Here is a 20,135-nt window from a genome sequence, read left to right as displayed (position 1 = left end):
GTTGTATTCCTTTACATGTGTTTTTGTGTGCAATAAAGACTTCTATCAATAACTAGGCAATAACATAATATTCAACGATATACACATTAATGGTTTATTTTTTTTATACCTTGTACTACTACGGAAACAGTCATCATACCTACTGGAGCTATAAGATTGGCACCAATGCCTCTGAGTACGGGTAACTCCTTTGGTACAACTATTTCTAAATTGAGTTCCGTGACCTTTGTTAACATAATGAGAGAACACTGACTTTCCGACTCCAAATGACAGTCTCCTAATTATTATTTATTTTAATTGATACGATATATTCACTAGAGATTCACTGTATGATGTAATTAAACAACTTGCTTCATTTTTATCCTTTGTGAAATTCGCATCCTTTTCGCGATCTTTGTTAGTTTTATTTGTAAAACAGTGAATAGATAAATGGTCTGATATCTCGCAGGTACATCACTTTGCAGGATATTTCATACACTTAAAACTCAGGTGACCATGTTCATTGCAATTGTGGTATATCATCTTGTATCGACTCTCAAACTGCTGGATCTAACAGTTGGAATAGCATTCCTACGTTCATTCCGAAATTTAAAATGTGAATCGTAGATTTCGGGGCTTAACATACTTTAAAGATTCTAAAATATTTTATGACTTTTTTTTTGGTTCTGAAAACTGTTCAACCTACGCACTAACTTTTACAGCTCTATCCTCAACGCCGTACAGTAAACAATCTACAGCCTGATATCCATAATTTACACCTATTTAACAAATTTCATTTTATTTTATTTTATTGAAAAAGGCGCACCCAACAGGTTATAAATCTAAAAAGTCTAAATATAGAAACAATAGATCAGGATCCAAGCAACAACCGGTGTACAGTGTACACAGCAATTCTTAAATAAATATATGCATCAAACAAGATATACACAGAAAATATAAAATAGCAACCATGTGGATAATATGGTTTCAAATATTTAAATGATGACAAATAAGTATGGCAGTTAACTCATATACATAAACGAACAATAATTATAAAAATTTGTTTTTGTTTTAAATATACCTTAGCATAATAATATTGCTCAAGAAATTCTCCATATTTAACTTGCTTAACCAGTATTTTGTTTTAGTCAAGAATTCAACGTAGTCTTTTCGCAAGGAAAATTATTCGATTAGTTTATTTTTCCTTTCGGTCCACACGGTATAGCGCACCCGCAATACCCTTCTCTACCTCGGTATAGCGCACCCGCAATACCCTTCTCTACCTCGGTATAGCGCACCCGCAATACCCTTCTCTACCTCGGTATAGCACACCCGCAATACCCTTGCTTACTCTGAATAATAATCTCTAGTGCTTCCTGACCCTGACCCTCGAACCTGGGTACACCTGGGTCTGCACTAAACCAGTCATAGGCCACTCTCCGTGGCTGATCATCACCTCGTTCCATAGTTCAGAATCTGAAACTGACAAAGAGCTTAGAAATCTCGTTCGTAGTAATGACATATTAAGCCTGCCTTTCTTCGCTTGTAATAACAAGTTTTGACATCACAAAAATAGTATTACTATTTTGACTTCACGTTACTCCTTGATTAGGTACGGAAAAACTCCGACCCGAAACGATATTAATCATGATTCAAACTTAACAATACAAGCAACACCAAGGAAATAATAAAAGCTCAGTACTGCGAAGTGAATACGGGATCTCATTACATTTAACATAAACAATCACCAGCTCTGCAACTCGTAAGTCGTATATAAACGAATACCTGTTGATAAGTACCTACTAACTACATGAAATATAAACAAGCGAGCCATCAATGGGGCCCAGCAACAGGCGATGCGACATAATTCTATGACAGCCACTTTTCATTTTTTTCTTAAATAAATATCTTGCAGTACTTTAGGATCTCATTCAAAACTAAAGTAATCGTGATTAAAATGGAGATAAACAACAAAACAAAAACAGAAAACATAAAGAATTATATGTATACTACTCAACATACAAAATGGTCTTATTGCTTTAGTATTAAATACGACTTCAAATCATGAAAGGGTCACATAATGGTACGTAGGTAACTACCTCGTTAGTCATATTTTATTAGGTTAAATAGATGTTTTCACAAGACAAAATGCCCATTTTGAAAGATCTTTATGCAACTATCCTACGACTTTAACGTCGCGGTCGTATAATTTCGGGTTTTCTAAACGTTGTCTTCAATCACTCTCTACTCTTTACAATATCCTTTAAAATGACATAAAATATAAACACACTGTTAAAAAAAAAGTTGTATTGCTTTTAACCCTTCGTGCGCCGGTTTGACTATACTTAGTTGCGTAATTTGGAGACAATGGTAATCGGCCAATAACTTTTGATTACCGTAAATTCGCATTTAACATCGTAGACTGAATTGTTTTCTTGATAAAATATTAGCTATACGATAGTTATAGGAGAGAAAAGTAATCACTTAGGTATATAAACGCTACTTACACTTTGACGTAGTCGTTGGCGTGGAACAGAAAATAGTGTTATTTTCCGGGATCCCACTTCTGAAGCTGTAGCCACAGCTTCAGGTTATCAGGATTTTTAAATAAATCTCGACATAGTTTTCACTTTGTATATTAAACACCTTCAAAATACAATCACAATACGTCCGTCCGCTCTGTCGTTCCATAAAGAATGAATCCCGCCTCTAGGCTCTACACAACAATATTAAAGACGTAGCAGATATTTTATAATTATTATTTTTACATTTTAAATATTTATAATGTAATTCTTTATGTACCTAATATAAGTTTACCTCAAAGTGATAAGTGAGCTTACACCTATTTCTTAACACGCATTAAATTTTGCAAAATGGAAGCAATTTCTTTATCAAGTAGTTTAACTTAATAATTAATAGTTACCCTGCTAGTTCTTTCATCGCATTGCAAGCACAATAAGCTCTACATTTTAACTATCGGCGCACCCTGAACAAAGTACAGGTAAGAGTGATTAATGGTCCCAACAGGTTTTTGTTCCAGTTTTCATTATCTAGACAATTTGATGTCCGCAAATTCGCCCGCGTATTTTTTTATTAAATTATAGTGCTATTCCTCACTGAGAGGTTGCATTTAATACACTTTTTTACTGAGCCAATTTTCTATCTCTCGCAGCTTCTATCTAAGGTCATTTTGCTTAAAAAAGTGACACATTAGAGGATTTTAAAAATAATTAGTAAAAGTAAAATGGGAAAAAATATGATCTATCAGAGCATAAAGTAGTCTTTTTTAGATATACAATCTCTTGAATTCTCTGATATGTTCTCTTAGAGAAGTACCTAGTACCTACCTACATAGAATTGTAATGAAAAAAACCGGCCAAGTGAGAGTCAGACTCGCGCACCGAGGGTTCCGTACTCGGGTATTTTCTCCGACATTTTGCACGATAAATCAAAAACTATTATGCACAAAAATAAATAAAAATCTGTTTTAGAGTATACAGATAAAGCGCTTTCATATGATACCCCACTTGGTATACTTATCTTACTTTGAAAACACAAACCGACAGACGGACGGACAGACAGACAACAAAGTGATCCTATAAGGGTTCCGTTTTTCCCTTTGAGGTACGGAACCCTAAAACCGGTCAAGTGCGAGTTGAACTCGCATCCGTACCCTCATAGAAGATCTAAAAAGAAAAAGTGATTTCCCAAAAACTACATTTATGTATTGTGACCCTCTCGTTGCAGATGTGCACTATTTTAAGTCGAGCAAAACTAAAGGACTGCTAAATAATGTGTTTGATTTATGTGTTTCTTAACGCCATTAAATACCGCATGACAGCTAAGACGGCAGCTTTATTGGAAACAATAAACGGTAACAAATGGCGGCGTAGGTGTTTCCATACAGCTATTTTTATTGTTAGATGCAAAACAGTCACCTTTGTGACCTTTGTTGTGACAAACAAAGTAAATTACAGTACCCGACAGGAAATACACATCGACCTTTAGAAAAAGATAGCGGCTTCGAAGAGTGTTGTCTCTGTCACTCATACCTATGTGACGTTTTGGCGGTCTCAATGATAGAGACAACGCTCTACGTAGCCACTTAACTCTTTCTAAAGGTCGATGTACAATATTTTTTGCAGGGAACTGTATCTGTAAATACCTATGTTTTACACTAGCGAATTAGGAACTATCCTGTAATGCTAGATGTTGGTGTTGAAAAAAAAAAAATTAAAAAAAATGGTACTTTACCTGTAAAATTACCTAAATTAACACGACTTACCTTACAGTGCTTATTCATAGGAAAGCTTCCAGAAGAAGTAGGACCTAGACTCGTACTCAACGGTAATAGACTAACTAACTAATCAAATACAATTAGCTTTTTAGATGAAAAACTTCGAACTTTTTTTTATTAAAAAACATGGAGATAAACTTGTTAGTAAAACCCGGTTTATTTAAAGTATAGATATGAAGTATAGATATAAGCGCGTAAACTTGGTACCACGTAAAAATACCTTTGGAGCCTGACGACAATGTCGAGGTTTTGTCTGCGCAAATGGCTGGATTGCTCTTACTTTTTTAACCGACTACGGCAAAGCCAAAAAGGAAGGGTTTTGAGTTTAGCACTCTATGTATGTATGTTTGTATCAGATTCTGTGAGTTCCACCGTAGCGCCTAAATTACTGGGCCGATTTTGATGAATGAGGCGTCAATCAATTCGTTCTTATAGTCCAGGTGACATAGGTTACATTTTAAACGAAAAAAGATGTTACATCCAAAAAAGTGGGTGCATCCAAAATTGTTTTTTGATATTATATCGAGCATGATATCAAATGAAAGAGGAAAATTCTGTGTTCATAAATATAAAACCTTCGTCAGGTTTAGTGCTGTTTAACTTTTTCTTGTTGTAGATACCACTGAAAAGATCCTTAAATCACCCATGACAGCGCAGATACACAATGATATGGTTCTATTTACATGGCGCACGTCGTAACGAGAAGTTAGTTAGTACACACCATATTACCAAGATTCAAACAAAAAACGACACCCAATCCCCACCACCAGATAAGCTTAACCCGTAACCACCACCGTAATAATTGGAACTTACCCGTGTTTCAAAATAGATCCGTTTTGCGTCGATTGCTTAGAATACAAATTTAGCAACGACTTGGTGGTTGTAAACCTATGGAAATAACCAAATAGACATCAAAAACTGCAGAGCATAAGATATTTCTAGCTTCATCTTTGTCCACTTAGGTTGAAATCTATAGACTGCACTTTGACTTTGTTTACACTTAAGTTTCAGTAAAAACGAGACAGATTTATGCCAGTGGTATAACGCGGTCTCGTTTTAACAGTGTCTTAAGTCTGAGCAAAATCAAAGTGAGCTCTATAGGTCTCAGCCTTAATCTCATTTAATGTTACAATAAATACTAGAATATTATCTAAGTACATAAAGATCAAACGATTCTGTCCTATGTTTAGGTAAAAATCTCCCTCAGATTTCTTATCGCACTCTTAGATCAAAACTGTTTTAACTCAAAAAACTCTGTTTTAGAAACTAAGAAAAACAGTTAAAAAAAACTACTGAAGAAAAAGATTTAGTCGAAATTATTGTGCTTTGTTACATAAATCATCATAAACTTACTACAGTTTTCCCATACGTATGATTGAGTCATTGAGATTTTATCAAAAGGCAAGGTTTTTGAGTTGAAACAGTTTTTATCTAGGGGTGCGATATTATCTAAATTAGGATAATGTGGTATTAATATCTTCAGTTTTGTATTTAAAAATAGGTATAGGTACAGATATCTTAAGGCAAATAAATCCTTACAACGATCTCTATATGGCGCTTAAGGATGTGCCATCAATATTAATGAACCTTGTAGACAATTTATAATGCAAATTTCAATTAACCTTATATAGATTTCAATTAATTAACAATCCTAGTTCCAGATAAGTAGTTAAGGCTACCTTATTCTGTAATCAAATTGATTTAGAAATTCATGTTATATGAACTCTATATATGAACATGAAATCTGAATATCTACAAGTAAGCCTAAAAAGCATAGTTAGTACACGTCACGAATGTTGAAAAGCTGTTTACTGCATCGGTTTAGGCTGCGTGGCGTACAGCGACAAATGCCTTGAAAATTACTGAATCGTTTAACCATGTTGCATTAGTTTAAGTGGTTCCTTATATGAAGATGGTCTCTAACTTACAGAATAGCTTTCTTTAAAAAAAATATTAGTCGGTAAGAGATATTCTTTTCTATCTGCATAGAAAATAAAATATGCGCTTTTAATTTATAGCATCTTTGCGTCAAGTGCGTTTTGAGAATCGCGACAAATAAGATGGTTGCTTCAAAATATCATTGTAAATTGTAAACCTTATATTATGGTAGTTTCTACTTTTATGCATCTACATGGTAGGTACTTGGTAAAAAAATGGCTACCCTAGAACAGTTGTTCTGTTTGGCGGCCATCTTAAATACAGAGAGAAGTAACGCGAACGATATGCCCGTCCGAAAAAGATCTAAGTTACAAGTCCGAAGTCTTATTTGAAAAATATATAGTCGGTGAGCTTTTCTCTTCGATTATGGAGCTGACCGCGTAGTTTCAACTTTCGTGACGCGTACAGTATAACAGTTCTACACTGACCTTGCACTGGGCAGGAGTCCCTGCGCGTTGAAGTCCCCCGTGGAGTTCCACCTCTTGGTGAGGCTGGTGGCTGCGGGCGAAGGCGACTGGACCTCTTGCCGACTCGACGCGGACGTCGAGTTATTGCGAGATCTACATTACAGTGAGCACTATAAGCGATGATCATGGTCGTGTACAGTAGGTACCTACTACCACTTTTATAAGTTACGCGCACGATATGATGTACAATCAAAGGCTGTAAATCGTTTAGCACCTTAATGATCATATTCGCGTGGCACGGTTATACACATGCGTTAGGTGCGTGTGGCGTTATAGAAAAAGGTCATAAGTGCGACAGGTTTTTCATGCAATAGTTTCGCGGAATTGCTACTCGTGTTCTGAGGCCGACCGTAACTGAGCAGAAATTTATTTTTGAATGGCGCGAAAATATCTTAGAGGCAGTCTGTCCGCTATTGGTTGTTCCCTATGAAAGATTTTGCTGATGCGACTTAGGCTGCGATTACACTTATAAGTTTTACTCACACACTTACGTGATTGATTGATAAAAAAAAAGATTCCGACGAATTGAGAACCTCCTCCTTTTTTGGAAGTCGGTTAAAAACAAATTGTAAGGTAAATAACACTAATAAGACTAACACTAGTAAAGTCGTAAGTTAACCATGTAAGCTACTGTGACTAAGACTTACAGGTGTAATATCGGCCTTATAAAAGTGGCAGTACTTTATCTAGCTAGATCGAGTTTCTTGAGGCAAAATGACGACGAAAAGGAGTCTAAATCAGATCGACATGGTAGACCTAGGTCTCCCAGTACTTTGATCTTCTAAACTTTAACACTTTGATGGGGTCCTGGTTCTCTAAACTAGACTAACTAAAATTGTTCCTACATAAGCATTTAGCTACATTTTAATGCTACAAATATAGGTACTTAGATAGGTTGGTCATGATGATGATGATGATGATCATAGCATGGAGTGATTTTGCTACATCCACTTCCTTATAAAAATACAAACTCTGATGTAGATACATAATAATTAAAGATACAGAGGTACGATAAAAGGTAACAAGAAAATATGTGCAATGATTATATCAATTAATCTCATAAGTACTTGTAATAACAAATCAAACAACTATAATAAAAATCATTGTATTGATTAGAAAACGCCTATTTACAAAGGCTTAACGCAACAAGTCGTAAAGCCTGCTTTATTGCAAGAACTATTGCAATGTCTAGATTTGAAATCTGTTTGTGTTCTGTTTAGCAAACAATAAACCTAAAAACAGGGTTTTTACAAAAGTAATTATTTAGATTTCCTTCTAATCGGAGATTTATCGAACGCGCAAAATTACGACGATCTTTGAAGTTATAGTTTTTAGAAAAGAATGTGCTTATCGTTATCGGAGCTTATCAAAATTATCATGAATAACTATTTCTATTACAATAAACAAATGATTAAGAATCCAACTTTTTATACCAGCAAAGTAAATCTGGATAGCACATAATTATTTCAGAAATCAAACAGAAAATAAAATGCTTATTTTTTGTTTTGCTTACAATCACGATATACCTAAGTTATACCTAAGTAGGTCCGTATAATTAATGGTAAATTATTACTGTGTAGCTAGTGTTTTAATTTAACTTACGAATTATACAATTAAATAAAAAATATGGCTTTCTCTTTACGTTTTACTTATTTATCTTTTACTTTATATTAAATTTAAATGACAAGTAACAACTTAAAGTTTAATTAATTATTTTAGAGTGCATTTACGTATTGTTAGTTTTCTTCACAACTTACCTGTTTCATCATTAACATAACTTGCTCTTTACCTATCGCTCATTTTTGATGTAAAAACTAGGAAGAGCCTGATAAACATTTGATAGTAAGTTCACTCTAGAGTAAAACGCCGCCGGCCAATGTTGGCAAGCATATGACCAATAAACAAACACATTGGCCGACGACGTTGGGTCAATGTGAATATACCTTCACTAGGGAGATGTTTCCTCGGTCTCTATCGTTCCGTGTTAGACTCTGAGTTGGCGAATCACCCCCCTGCTTTAGAATAGATTACCGGCAAAGAATGACTTACTGGTAAGCAGGTTGAGTTAAATAAAACCACCATATCACAGTATAAGGAGACACAAGAGTCCGACGCCTTTGATCTCGTGGTAAAGCCGCTTAATATGGATATCCCAGGTCGCTCGTTACCGGTTACCGTACGATTGCTTTGTCTAGACGGCGTCATAACATAGAAGTACCATCGTTACTCTGGTATCTATCTTCCAGGTTAGTCCGCTTCTATCTTGGACTGCATCATCACTTACCACTAGGTGAAATCATCAAGGGCTAGCTATGTAAGGGTATGTGTACCCCTGTGTGCTTGGTTACCTGTAAGGTTGTACTGTGTGTGGCGTGTGGGGCGCGGGGGTCGCGCGGGGCGACGGTGAAGGGGCGGGCGACAGAGAGGAAGACGATGCGGGCGAATCCGACTGCAGGGACCCTGTTGATTGGTGCTGTGGACCGCGTCTGGAAAATTAAGACTTATTATAAGGCTAGTGTAAGATGTGATAGCCTAGTGGTTAATGCGTCCACTTCCTAATCGAAGGTAGGGTGTTCGATCCCGGACACACACCTCTAACTTTTGAAAGTTAGGTGCGTTTTAAGTAATTAAATCACTTGCCTAAACGGTGAAGGAAATTATCGTGAGGAAACCTGTATGTCTAAGACTTTTCATAACGTTCTTTCTCAAAGGTGTGTGAAGTCTGCCAATCCGCACTTGACCAGCGTGGTAGTTTATGGCCAAACCCCATCTCATTCTGAGAGGAAACCCGTGTTCTGTAATGAGCCGGCCTATGTAATTTAAGTACCTTTGTGATAGTGAGGAGGCGCTGGAGCCATAGCTGGAGGTACGTTTGACGCTTTCTCTGTAAGATGGCTGTCGGATCCTTAGCTCACGTGTGGGCGTGCCTGTGTTTCCTGGAAAGGATAAAAAAAACGTTTGTATTACGTTTGAAGATAAAGGTCACAAAAATCTTAATTTCTCCCAAACTATGAATAATTGCATTGAGTTCGTTAGTCAACCTGCCTTGAACATCGATTCGAAATTGATCCATCGGATAGCCAAAAGCATGAACATAGCCCAAACTATCAGCAAGTGGAAGGGACTATGGTAACACATAATTAACTAAATAATAATCGTAGTGAAGGGTGTTTTTCGGTATAGCTAACTGACGATACTAAAAGGATGGGACGTGGCTGGATGACGATGAATAAGAAATGAAGCCAAGTTTACCTGAATAAGTAATCTTATTCCTCTGTGCGGCAGAAGTAACGGGAATTTTACCTCTAGAGCGTGCAGTATTAGCATTACATCAGCAAGGGTCGACGGAAGCAGAGCAGTTCTTCCGTCTCCTCTTCTAGTTCTGCTACTCGTGTTGCCAGGCCCGCACTTTCTCTCATCATTTCTCTCTTTTTCGAAGCTTTGCTCTTCACCGTTCAGATAGGTAATGATTGAGAGCTGATAAGTAGATGCGATTATGACTGACTCCTGCACCCAGCAAGAGCTGACGAGAATGAATGAAATGATCTTTACCTGAATAAGTAGTCCCATTCCTCTGTGCGCCAGAAGTGGCGGGAGCTCTGCCTTCTAGCGCGTTCAGTCTTCGCAGAGCATCAGCGAGGGTGGACCGCAGACACAGCAGTTCCTCCGCCTGCCTCGAACATCGCACTTCTAGTTCCGCCACACGCGCTGCCAGGCCCGCGCCTTCGCTCTCTAGCATTTCATCTGGAAAGACAAATAATCTAGCATTACTTCTCATAAATCTTTTCTTCTAGACTTTAGGATCAACTTTGAAAGAATAAATGGTTATTTAGTAAAAGGCCTATTTGGGCCAAAAAAAAATTAACGTCCATTCGGGCTCTAGATTTTCGGTAGAGAATGACAGGCTAGGTACAGCAGGCATTAGATTAAGTAATTTGGGTTTCGGCTTCTATCTTGTCTATGTATCGGTTCCTTTCACACTCATGGCTCACCTTTATCAAGGGTTGGTTTAAAATTTCGATCAACCATTTTGTGTTTAGGGTGAATTCGAAAAGAGCCATCATTTAAAGAACTCTTTTTCAAATCCAAAATATTTAAAGCACGATCAATCAAAAAGTCAAGGAAAGATTGAGAAAATTCCATTTATTTAGTAAAACTATAAGTACAGTGGAAAATATTACGTTTCATTTTCTAGCGTAAACAATTCGAAACTGCGACTATATAGGTAGGTATTGTTATAACAGATTATTATCATTACCAATGACAATACTTAGAATACAAAGAAACCATCGATGGCACAACCTTGAATCTTTATTTGAACTAGACGTTAGGTAGGTAAATGTACATACTTATTAACATTGTATCACATTTATTTATTTTTAGTTGAAAACAATAGGACTGGTAATAATTTGGAATTTTCTCGCATTTTTCGAAAAGCAAGTAAATAGTCTTCACAGCTGTTTTTGTACTCGATTTCGGGACAGGATTATCGACAGTTGAAAATAATTCAGTCAAAGAATGCCTACTACAACATACATAATATATGATTCTGCTTTTTATTTGAAAACAGGGACACCTGTCCCTGTACCTGTTGTGTAGCACTTGTATTAACCATTTTATAAATCTAGTACAATGGGACCTATTCCACGTATTTATGCACCTTACTCACAACCTGCACGGGGAAGCTGGAAGAAATCTCTGTTTAGAGATAAGCATTTCCTTTGTACATAGCTTAATTTATCTTAACTTTGTAACTACAATTTTGGTACATGAAAAATAAATATAAATATAAATATACACCTTCGAAAACTTATTCTTCCATCAGGGGAACAGAAAAACTGGTGACTTATTTATAAACAAAGAATCAGCCTGGCTTTTCGGCGTGGAAATACAACAGTATTCTTGCGCGGCAAAAACAGTTTACAATATTTTTAAAATATTTTATTCTTGCCTGAGGGTTTGAACTTTGAACACACACACATAGTATACACACGAACACACATACCTTACACACACATCCATCGCTACGAATCGCCGATTCTTCATGTAATCTGATGGAAAGGCAGGCTTTTACCACCAAGCTATAGGGACTCCATAATCATGTCATTGCAACTCTGCAATACGGTATGTCACATTGAATGGTAGTTAATTGTTGTATTGTTAGAACAATGGCGGCAATGATCGGCGACTCTGTACCGGTGACCTCAAATGTTTTGTGTGCACTACAGGCGGTTACACAAGCTAAATCAGCTAAACCCTTGCGTAACACGGCCTTGGTTGGTAAACAAACAGTGATTATAATCGGGATATACTATAAAATATCTAGATTCCAGATAACACTGTCGTGCTAGAAGACTCTTTGGCAACCAATAAACCCATTATTAATTGAGGATAAATAAAATAGTTTCAGTTTCGTTTTGAAAATAGCCAATGATTTATTTAGATATTTATTTTATATTATGCTTGATATCCAAGGATAAAGAGTTCATAGCAGTATTATAGTGGTAACAGTAAAAGATTTAGCATGATAGGAAGAGTAGAGGGTACCAGAGTATGAGGCAGATGAAATGAACAGCCTAAGGCTACTATGGACGTCCCGTTGTATGAGTGCACAAGAAAGGCAGCCATCGCCCATCACAGAGGGATGGAGTCAATGACGACCACACTGCTCTGCCGAGAGCGTAAAAGAGAAGAGACCAACAAGGCAGTTATGCAATCAATCTCTCCTTTCTCTCTCCCTCTATAGTCGTATTCCTCATTACTGAAGGTTGTGACCCCTATCCATTAATCCTATAATGGTAAGAGTTGTCTTGGGATAATAATGCGGTGGGTTCCCAGATTCTTTCGCATACAACTCGGCTAAGAGAACAAGATTTCAACTCTTTTTGTTTTCTTTTCACTCTTAGGTTAATTTACAGTTATTATCAGATGTTAGCGATAATAACCGGGACTGACGGATTAACGTGCTCTCCGTGGCACGGAGGAAACGCAAATTACCTAAAATTCAGACCTCTGAAGTCGGTCACCCATGCAGTTACCGACTTGGGTCAACGTTGCTTAGCAATAACAATCGATTGATATGCGTTGCCACAACTAGGCCACACGGCACACGTCCCTTTATATATTATGCAATTTACATATAATTATTATGGTAACAAAAATAACATCATAGGTAACAAGATTCTGTGAAGTGGTGACAGAATAGTAACAAGTAGGTTGCCGACACTCCGCGTATGCGATGTCGCAACACACGACACTTGTCAACTAGCCGGTCGTGAAGGACGCACGTTCTATTCTGTTTTGTTGACTCTTATATTTTTGCAACTGACACTTATGTTTTTTTAGTTCAGTAAGTAGCTAAAAATAAAGTTTTGCGATCCATACCGCCTTTTTTACTATAGTTTTATTTTTACGTGATATGACCTTATCAAAACGTCGATGGTTTACTGATGGTTGATTACGTATGCATGATATAATCTAAGAACTGCTAATTTGCAGGTTAGTAACCCGGAAGGGCAAGATCCTTTTTGAAGTAACTATGCTTTCTTCGAAATAAAAAATACGTGAAATAGATGTAGTGGAGTGGGTCTGGAAGCGGGCTAACCTGGAACGGGTATGTCAGTTTTCATTAAACCCATACTCCTTTGGTTTGTACACGGCATTGTACCGGAACGCTAAATCGCTTGGCGCACGCAGTAGGGTGGTAACTAGCCACGGCCGAAGCCTCCCACCGGACCAGACCAGGAATTTAGAAATTATAAAATTCCAAGGGAATCAAATCCGGGACCTCCCACTAATAAGACCGCGCTTACCACTGCGTCAAATCTCTATAATAAATATACATGTATGTATGTAAATATATCCTGTAAAGCACCAATCAGCCGGCAACCTTTCGGCGGTGATCAAAACTCTGAAGTTTCACCAAAAGTGGTGAATCTCCTCTCTTGAGTCTTCTAGCTTCTAGCTCAACAACTCAAACAGCTATTATAAATAACTCATTAACTGGTGAAACAGTTGTTATAAATAACTCATTTATGTATGAAACAGCTGTTATAATAAGTATAGCTGATTTTGGTGAACTTACGCCAAGCCGCATACACATCGTTCATGGTGTCGCCAGGGGAGTCGCTGGCTCTTGAGCAGCGGGATTCAGCATGGCCTTCCATATTACACTATCACTTTTATCACACACTGTTATGCACCATGCTTTTTTACCTACTTCTTTAGATTCTTATAGCTTATACTTAGTATACAAAAATTAAGTCAGAATAATTTCGTACATAGTTATGTCTGCAGTCATATTAGTAAAAAAAATTAAATTTTCTGTGAACAGCATTTTTTTTTTTTGAAAAAGTTTTATAAATTAAAGTTAATATTGGGCAACTGATTTCCTTAAAAATATTAACTCTGTTAATATGCTTAAGTAATTCTTAATTAATATTTACTTAGGTTCGACGGAGAGGAATGGAGCGAAGCATTTATTTTTCCGCTATGCCAAAATAAAATATGTAAGTAAACTTAGTTTGAGTTAGTTGCTGCCACTCTACGCTGCAGGTGTGCTTTGCGCCTTAAAAATGTAATTGATTAGTAAGTAGCCTAGCTGATTGACAAAAAAACCTAAGGACTAAAGAACTGAAGACTACTCGAAATTCTGAACAGGAGGATGTTAGCATAGTTGTAACATATCAAAGAAATAAATTAAGATAACCTTTACACACGTAATAGACTACAGGCCCATGTTTAAAAATGGGTGGGTCATATGAACCACCAGGTGACGTATACAGGACGATATAAGAGCATAAAATAATAAGTTTCAGCACTATGCCGTCACTTGTAAGCTGTCCAACAGAGTGCTGGTGAGAATTGAAAAGTGCAGGTAGAGTGAGTACATTTTGGTCATATATTTTTGTACGGCATTTTTACCATCGATAGATCCATGAAAAATAATAAGAAAGCGCGCAGTGCCGTAAAAAAATGGTGCGCCACAAAGTCAGTAAATGTTTTGATTTTCTGACAATTTCCGGGGTAAATTTGGTCATTTAATTCTGTACGGCACTAGTTTCATACTGTTTCAATACAGCCTCTAATCCATTATTCCGCAACGCCGTACAAAAATCATGCGACAAGGGGAAAAAATTGAGGGTAGCAACCCCCTCTCTTTCCGTGGTCCGGGGGGTGATTTGAAACAACATAAAATTAATTTATTTTGAAAGTGTTTTATGCATAGATAATATTTTTTTACATGCCGTACATTTTCGTTGGTCCAAAGGTTTGTAGGGGATGTGGATATTATATACACACCCGTTCACTTCAGTTAGACGGCATAGTGATTTTATCATATTATCAATTGTTCTCTTCAAAAATATGTTAATGCCGTACAGTATCAGATGGCCATAAAGTACTACCCTTAAAATGGTAGCGTCATTTTCATCAGCCTAAAAGATATGGTCTGCATTAAAATGTACGGCATAATTTTTTCCTAATTTATTTATCTTAATACTATTTAAAACAAGGGAAAAGCGTAGAAAATTGCTATATTTTATTAATCTATGAATATTTAAACTTTTGCAATAATTTGAAAAATTTCAGTTTTTGTATTCATCTATAATTTTTTTTAGAACAGTTTCTTTTGAACGGCAATACTATATAACAATAGTATTTTACACTATCATGTTAAAAAAAAAGTTGCCGTACAGAGTCAAATGATTTTACAGCTTTAAAAATTAAGTACCTATACCATGAAATTAAGATAATTATTGATACACATTCAAATGAACACTAATTTTTTTACGGCATTATTTTTAATAGTACTTTTGAGTGCTAGATAATGTTTTGGAACCAAAGCCGTACTTTCTCAAATCACCCCCCGGACCACGGAAAGAGAGGGGGTTGCTACCCTCAATTTTTTCCCCTTGTCGCATGATTTTTGTACGGCGTTGCGGAATAATGGATTAGAGGCTGTATTGAAACAGTATGAAACTAGTGCCGTACAGAATTAAATGACCAAATTTACCCCGGAAATTGTCAGAAAATCAAAACATTTACTGACTTAGTGGCGCACCATTTTTTTACGGCACTGCGCGCTTTCTTATTATTTTTCATGGATCTATCGATGGTAAAAATGCCGTACAAAAATGTATGACCAAAATGTACTCACTCTACCTGCACTTTTCAATTCTCACCAGCACTCTGTTGGACAGCTTACAAGTGACGGCATAGTGCTGAAACTTATTATTTTATGCTCTTATATCGTCCTGTATACGTCACCTGGTGGTTCATATGACCCACCCATTTTTAAACATGGGCCTGTAGTCTATAACATGACAAATCTGTTTATTATTCAAATTCGGTATTTCACATTCCGTTTCCACGTGACACTTTCTCAAATAACGAGGAATTCGGTGGTAACGGTACACTCAGCGTTTGTGAGAAGCGCATCTTGAATATTTAGTATATTTACATACAGAAACGACGCCGACCCATCTATAACTGTACTTAGGTACCTACTACTTAGCAAAAGAATCAATGAAACAAAATTACAAAAAAATCTAAAATTGAAATGGGCATGTTTTTTCGCGGTTTGAAATCTATGGGGCGGCGCACTTTGACTTTTTTTTTATTTTTTTTATTCAAATACAAGTTACCTAACCCTTGACTGCAATCTCACCTGGTGGTAAGTGATGATACAGTCGACGGAAGAGGGCTAACCTGGAAGGGGTATAAAAATACCATACAATTTTTGACAAATAACGCAGCTAAGTAACGTATCGACTATCGATAAATAAAAAACATAATTTAGTTGTAAGTTAACACAAGGGAAAAGTTTAAATCATACTTAACTAAACTATACTTAAGTGGCGTCAATCCTGTCAGTAGATTAAAGCATAAACACTTAAACAATTAAATACATTAACAAACACATAATTATAACAATTATTATTATAACCTGCATTCAAAACGGGTTTTTGTTGCATATAAAAACCACGAACAAAAACCCGTGTAAATTAATTTAAACAACTTGTTACCTAATTGCTCACACGACAAAAAAACGTTTAGCTTGTGAACCTGATAATTATCTTCTTTGTTTTTATAACAAATATCTACCTACCTCGAGGATACTTTTAAGCCATTACATGACAATAAATTGATGTCTTACTCGTGTGTTAATAGATAAGTTTTTGGCTAGCGTATTTTTGACCGCGACTTCGTCAGCGTACCTATGCTCCATACTTAATATTATAAATGCGAAAGTGTGTCTGTCTGTCTGGCTGCTAGTTTGTCACGGCCCGACAGTTTAATCGATTTTGATGTTTGGTACAGTGTTAGCTTAGTTACTCTCAAAAGAACCAAGCCGTTCGAACTAGTGTTAAAAAGTACATAAATGCAGTGCTTGTGTAATAGTGTTTGTGCTACTTTATTTTTATCTAGGTCACAATAACATAATGAATTGTAAGTACATATTAGAATATACTAAGGAGAGTTATTGGAGTATAAACTAGATTTAGAAATTAATCATAAGTAAGAATTTTAAGCTAGAATAATATTACTTATTAGCCCATAGGCTAGGTGGTAGTAACAATAATGCTGCCATTATATAATGGAGCTTAATGGCAGGTAAAAAGAAGTTAGCTTATATCCCAGGGAAGGTCATAGGCTACTTTTTATCCCGGAAAATCATCTTGTCTATATCGCAATTAGAACGCTATTGAAGAGACATAACTAGGTGTTGCTTCGTTGCTTTAAGTTCTACAAAACAAATATATTAAGGAATAACATAGCGTCACTGCTGCGCAGGAGTGGTCTTCAAACCATGACTTATTATAGGCAATAAAGTAACAAACCGAAACCAGTCGTAACGGACGTGCAATGACTCGCAATTAATCAAAGATGGCCGCCTGAACGAAAATAAAAGTCATCGGGTCTCAATTCGAGACGGCTAATGCAATTAAGTCTTGTTAATATAAACTCGTTACATGTATAAAGAAAAGAGCCCGCGAGTGCCAGACCTTCGTTATTTTATAAAAGCTGTACGTTTCTCTCATGCCCCCCAATAGGGCATAGGCCCTTAAAGTTTAACAGTCTTATTCATAAAAATTTGTAGAAGCTTTATTAGCTTGTTATAAGCAAAGTTCTCAAAAACATGATTCATAAACGTTCAATAGTGCTAAAAGTGTTCAATAACGGCTCCATAACTTATAACAGGCAGAACCCTACTTTAAACCCTTATTAAAGAACAAGATGACCGCCGTCTTGTCTTAACAGCTGATAATTTGTTTGGAAGTGAGGTTATTTTGTTTTGGTTGATTCTAGTGTCATTGCATTGTAATTATTATTTGTACGTTATTTATTCTGGATTCGAGAGGCTGTGGTAATTAACTAGAGTTGCAAGTTTTAACTGCCATAAGATGCTAGGGACGGACGTCGTGAAGTAGGTACCTAAAAGTTTCTACCTAATTTCGAAGTTTCTTTTCATGTAATCATTCTTTTACATAGTTATGTGATTTCTTCTAACGTAAGAAATATGGCGGTGATGCAGCTCAGTACCTAACTACATAAACCGAGAAGGATTTGGGTAAAAAAAAGGGCTGGCTCATTTTTTGCGCAACGGATCAGCCTGGCTGTCAAGCGTGGAAATGCAGCCAGTATTCTTGGCACCATCCCACACGGGCATGATTTGTATAGTAATTAGATAAGGCTAGCTTTAAGTTTTATTGTAATATTTTCAATTTAAAAAAAAAGGATTTTATTCCATGAATGTCCAGGTACTGTATCTAAATTCTAATACATACTTTTACCTAATACATCTTTTTTTTTTAAATAGTATAATAAAATCTAACGCTAATTTCTACATTCCTTCCTGTTTCCTTCCATTTTTATAATTAAATAAATCGGAACAAAACTCCGAACGATAATACCTAACTATCCTCCAGAACTCAGACAATTGACCGAAATTCGAAAACAAATGTCACACCTGCGTCACTTTTCTGTGTAGAGCCCAGTTTTTTTGCAATTTTGTCTATGAATTCATCAGAACGACAACATAACAAAGCGAAACTAGCCTATAGCGAGAATTTAGTTGTGAGAGGTTTATTGAACCTTTATGAATAAAGAAAGTTATGAAACGTTTAATAGGCCTAATGAGCATTTTAGCTAATGAACGTTTTAAACCTATATTAAGGGATTTTTATGAATAAGACTGTAAGTTTAAGGATGTCTGGCAGGGAGTTGCTACGATACTAAGCGTCTGGTAATGCATGATATGATTTCTAATACTATTCCGGAAAAAATATTTAAAAATATATTGGATAGAATCAGGCGTTACTTTGCGGAAGTTCATGTTTAGCAAGAAACAGTTAAAAATTATTTTGCTATAATCCGCCAACAGGATAAATCTGTATGGTCAAACATGCAGTTACAAGCTAAGCACCGCTTACCTTCCCAACCAAGCAATAAAGCCAAGTTCCCAAGCAAGCACTGCCACCACCATTCACATGCAACACCACACAAGACTTTTCCACTACTCTCGACGCACGTTTCGCCCCGACACCGGAGCATCCTCAGGAGATTTTGACTTTACAATGCTGTATTGTCAAGTGACGTTCTAATCAAATGCGCGGTATTATATATATATATATACAGCATTGTAAAGTCAAAATCTCCTGAGGATGCTCCGGTGTCGGGGCGAAACGTGCGTCGAGAGTAGTGGAAAAGTCTTGTGTGGTGTTGCATGTGAATGGTGGTGGCAGTGCTTGCTTGGGAACTTGGCTTTATTGCTTGGTTGGGAAGGTAAGCGGTGCTTAGCTTGTAACTGCATGTTTGACCATACAGATTTATCCTGTTGGCGGATTATAGCAAAATAATTTTTAACTGTTTCTTGCTATTTAAAAATATGTCTTGTGGAATCCACGGGTGACCGGAGTTCTGACAGTGACCTCGGTTAGCATCTTAGTCTGGCCATTCAACGAGGTAACGCAGCCAGCGTTCTGAGCACCCTGCCTTACAATAATTTGGATGACATTTTTGTTTTGTAATTTTTATATTTAAGTATTTATAGCTAGTAATTGTGAATATTGTGATTGAAAAAAAAAAATTGACTTTGACGTAAGATTTTTTACACGTTTGTTACCTATTATCTCCCAAAGCCGCCATACTCCAAACTTCATAGTCGCTGATCGTTCCTTCCTGTGTTTGGGAAGCGAAGGGGAACACAGAGAAACTTTCAGCTTTTATAAAATAACGAAGGTCTGGCACTCGCTGGCTCTTAGTCCAATATTATTCAAAGGTAGACACTGTAATGTCAAAGTGACGACATATTATTGACTTGTTAAAACTTGTTTAAAGTTTGTGTAATTCCTGTAACATCTGACGTAAGTCATTATTTAATCAAAACCTGCAATTTATCATCATGATCAACCCATTGCCGGTCCAGTACTGAGCACGGCTCTACTCTCGGA

At 36.5% G+C, this 20,135-nt stretch overlaps 1 protein-coding gene across 6 annotated transcripts in view; it reads right to left on the bottom strand.

The window, feature by feature from the left end:
• LOC123873220 (echinoderm microtubule-associated protein-like 2) overlaps positions 1–20,135 on the bottom strand; it is a 78,331-nt gene that overhangs the window by 23,115 nt on the left and 35,081 nt on the right. For 2 of the 6 annotated variants that reach the window (XM_045917955.1, XM_045917950.1), the window contains exons 2-7: positions 13,766–14,004; positions 10,234–10,425; positions 9,509–9,617; positions 9,030–9,167; positions 6,643–6,774; positions 5,090–5,164 (exon numbers count right to left, since the gene is read on the bottom strand). In XM_045917955.1, coding sequence (XP_045773911.1) covers positions 5,090–5,164; positions 6,643–6,774; positions 9,030–9,167; positions 9,509–9,617; positions 10,234–10,425; positions 13,766–13,847 — 728 coding nt within the window. In that variant the 5' untranslated portion in view covers positions 13,848–14,004. The remainder of the gene's footprint in view (positions 1–5,089; positions 5,165–6,642; positions 6,775–9,029; positions 9,168–9,508; positions 9,618–10,233; positions 10,426–13,765; positions 14,005–20,135) is intronic. The other 4 variants (XM_045917951.1, XM_045917952.1, XM_045917953.1 and 1 more) reach the window with 4 other exon arrangements.

This window comes from Maniola jurtina, chromosome 16, assembly GCF_905333055.1.
Source record: "Maniola jurtina chromosome 16, ilManJurt1.1, whole genome shotgun sequence".
NCBI classification, from domain to species: domain Eukaryota; kingdom Metazoa; phylum Arthropoda; class Insecta; order Lepidoptera; family Nymphalidae; genus Maniola; species Maniola jurtina.
The sequence above is the reverse complement of the archived record's forward strand: the minus strand, read 5'-3'. Positions and strand labels throughout refer to the sequence as shown.